Source organism: Babylonia areolata, chromosome 21 (assembly GCF_041734735.1).
Source record: "Babylonia areolata isolate BAREFJ2019XMU chromosome 21, ASM4173473v1, whole genome shotgun sequence".
NCBI lineage: Eukaryota > Metazoa > Mollusca > Gastropoda > Neogastropoda > Buccinidae > Babylonia > Babylonia areolata.
In genome coordinates, this window is record NC_134896.1 from 13,518,145 (window position 1) to 13,520,644 (window position 2,500).

Sequence of the window (2,500 nt, forward strand, 5' to 3'; positions counted from 1 at the left end):
GAAATACTTTGTCTGCCAATACCAAATTCGGCTTAAACATAGTAGGAAAAAAACTTCACAGTCATACCAATAATAGTTTGTACATCTCCCGAATTTAACCGTATTTCCGAATCATTAATGGTTAGTTCGTTGATGCCGGTTCTGGATTCCGAAAACATTGTTACCCTTTTCCTGCTGCTGGAACGTGGGCTATGTCTGGTAAGAAGATGCCATGACCTCGTTTTTTCTGGTTCACAATTAAAAGCAAAGAAATACAAATTCTGGACATAACACATACAGTGACACTAACTACATTACTGACGTGTTTACTGCATGTGAATATTCTAACGAGGACACTGAATTAACTAGAATGAACATAAAAGAAAAAAATTGAATCGACTGTTTTACTGAGTTTAGATCAGCCTGGTCTAGACTGGTCTGAGCAGATCTTGACAAAACATCTTGCAAAGCCTGGCGCGATGGCAACGTCTCCTTTACCACCGAATTAAAAAAATTTCTTAAATAATCAACGAGGACACTGAATTAACTAGAATGAACATAAAAGAAAAAAATTGAATCGACTGTTTTACTGAGTTTAGATCAGCCTGGTCTAGACTGGTCTGAGCAGATCTTGACAAAACATCTTGCAAAGCCACCGAGAAAAGAATTTCTTAAATAATCATTGACGTGTTTACTGCATGTGAATGTTTTAAAGTGGATACTGAACTAACTGGAATGAACAGAAGAGAGAAACTGAATGGACGGTGTAGTTGTTTTTCAGTGAGTGTAACTACTGAAGCATTTCGAACACGGATCTCGGCAGATCTAGAAAAAATGAACACATATTGCAGTGTGTTTGAGGCAATGGGAACGTCTCCTTTACCTCGGACTTGAAAGATATTCTTAAATGCCCGAGATATACAAAAATGATATGATTTAAACGGCGTTATCACTTTGATTACTATTGTCGATTTATTCCGCTAAAAGAACATGCTCAAATACTAATTTTTGAACGTCAATAATGGACCCGCGTTAGCGCAGTGTATAAAACCACTCATTCTCAACCCGAATTTCCATGGTTCGAATCTGCTTCTTTTTTTTTTCTTTTTTTTTTTTTTCTTTTTTTACTACTCAGGAAACATAATAATCAATTTCATCGATGTATGGTCTGCTTGTCAGCAGACTGACTGACACATTATTGTTTGTCTTTAGTGTTCGGAGTATGTGACGGTATGTCAGAGCTTTGAATTAAAGTGGCCTGCTGTGTTTGTCGTTCATATGCCTGTAGTATTGTGTCATTTGCATAACTGCATTCGAATGCAAAGCAAACCATGCAGGGGATGATAAATGTAGCTCATGATTTTTCATTTCGTGGCAGCTATCAAAATAGGACGGCCAAAGAAATGCAGCGTCGGCACCCAGTGGCAGAGGTCCTCGCCTTTATGCCGTGTTCCCCTCCTGTCTGCCCTGGGCCAAACCCACTCTCCACATGCATCTGTCCTGGGCCAGAATCGTGTTGCACCAACATCTGCATCCGTCCAAAATCGAGTTGCACCAACATCTGTTTTGGACCAAAATCGAGTTGCACCAACATCTGTTTTGGACCAAAATCGAGTTGCACCAACATCTGTTTTGGACCAAAATCGAGTTGCACCAACATCTGTTTTTGGCCAATATCGTGCAGCACCAACATCCGTCCAGGGCCAAAGCCATTCTAACAATGTTCCCTATTCATCACCACGTCCTCCACTTCGTGACAGCTCAGAGGAATATCAACTTCCAACGTCAAACCACAGAGATGCTCATGTCAGAAGAAGGCGTGGCCCGATGAAACGATTTTTGACGAAAACGCGCTTCGTTCCTTGGTTCCTGTCTTGTCATAGGCGTTGGTCTTGCTCTTCTCAGAGGCGCTGGAAGAGGAAGGTCATTTTGAATGACTCCACGACACAGGGTCATGGGTCCATGGTCACGAATCCACCGCCCCTTGGTGTCGTTCGTCCACCAGGACGCTGCACGTCCCCTTTGGACTGCCCGGATGCCAAGTATTTCCTCATGCCCACGCCACGAGAGAAAAATGTTCAGATGGCGGCCAGTCACTCTGCTGAAGCGCGAGATCATTCGAGAACGCTGAACAGTACAGACTGGGCTGGTGCTTCAAGCGTCAATGCTCCGTTTGCTCAGGATTGTACACGTGTTGGTTCAGACTCAAGGAGTCTCCCTCAGTCTGACAACAGGAGCCAACAGTCTCTTCAGCCGTATCTGCCGTCAACACACGAATCCTCTTCAATGGAAGATCGAGGGGGAAGTCTGGCACCACCTCTCTCCTCAGTTCCTGCCAGTGAAGCTTTCACAGCATTTCAGCAGGCCAACATGCCCAGCGCTCAGCCACGAACGACAGTTTTCAGAGGGCTCCTATGCGGACATTGTTTTCCGTATCGTGAGCAGAGAAGCGACCAGGGCTCATTTCAAAATTCGGATCCCTGCATTCAGTTGAGCTCTCTCGGGCATTCAGAAGCCGCCG

General features: G+C 44.1%; 1 protein-coding gene across 1 annotated transcript in view; it reads left to right on the forward strand.

Moving 5' to 3' along the window:
• LOC143296330 (uncharacterized) overlaps positions 1–2,500 on the forward strand; it is an 11,857-nt gene that overhangs the window by 7,890 nt on the left and 1,467 nt on the right. The window contains exon 5 of the mRNA XM_076608199.1: positions 1,358–2,500. This exon is cut by the window's right edge and continues 1,467 nt beyond it. Coding sequence (XP_076464314.1) covers positions 1,358–2,500 — 1,143 coding nt within the window. The remainder of the gene's footprint in view (positions 1–1,357) is intronic.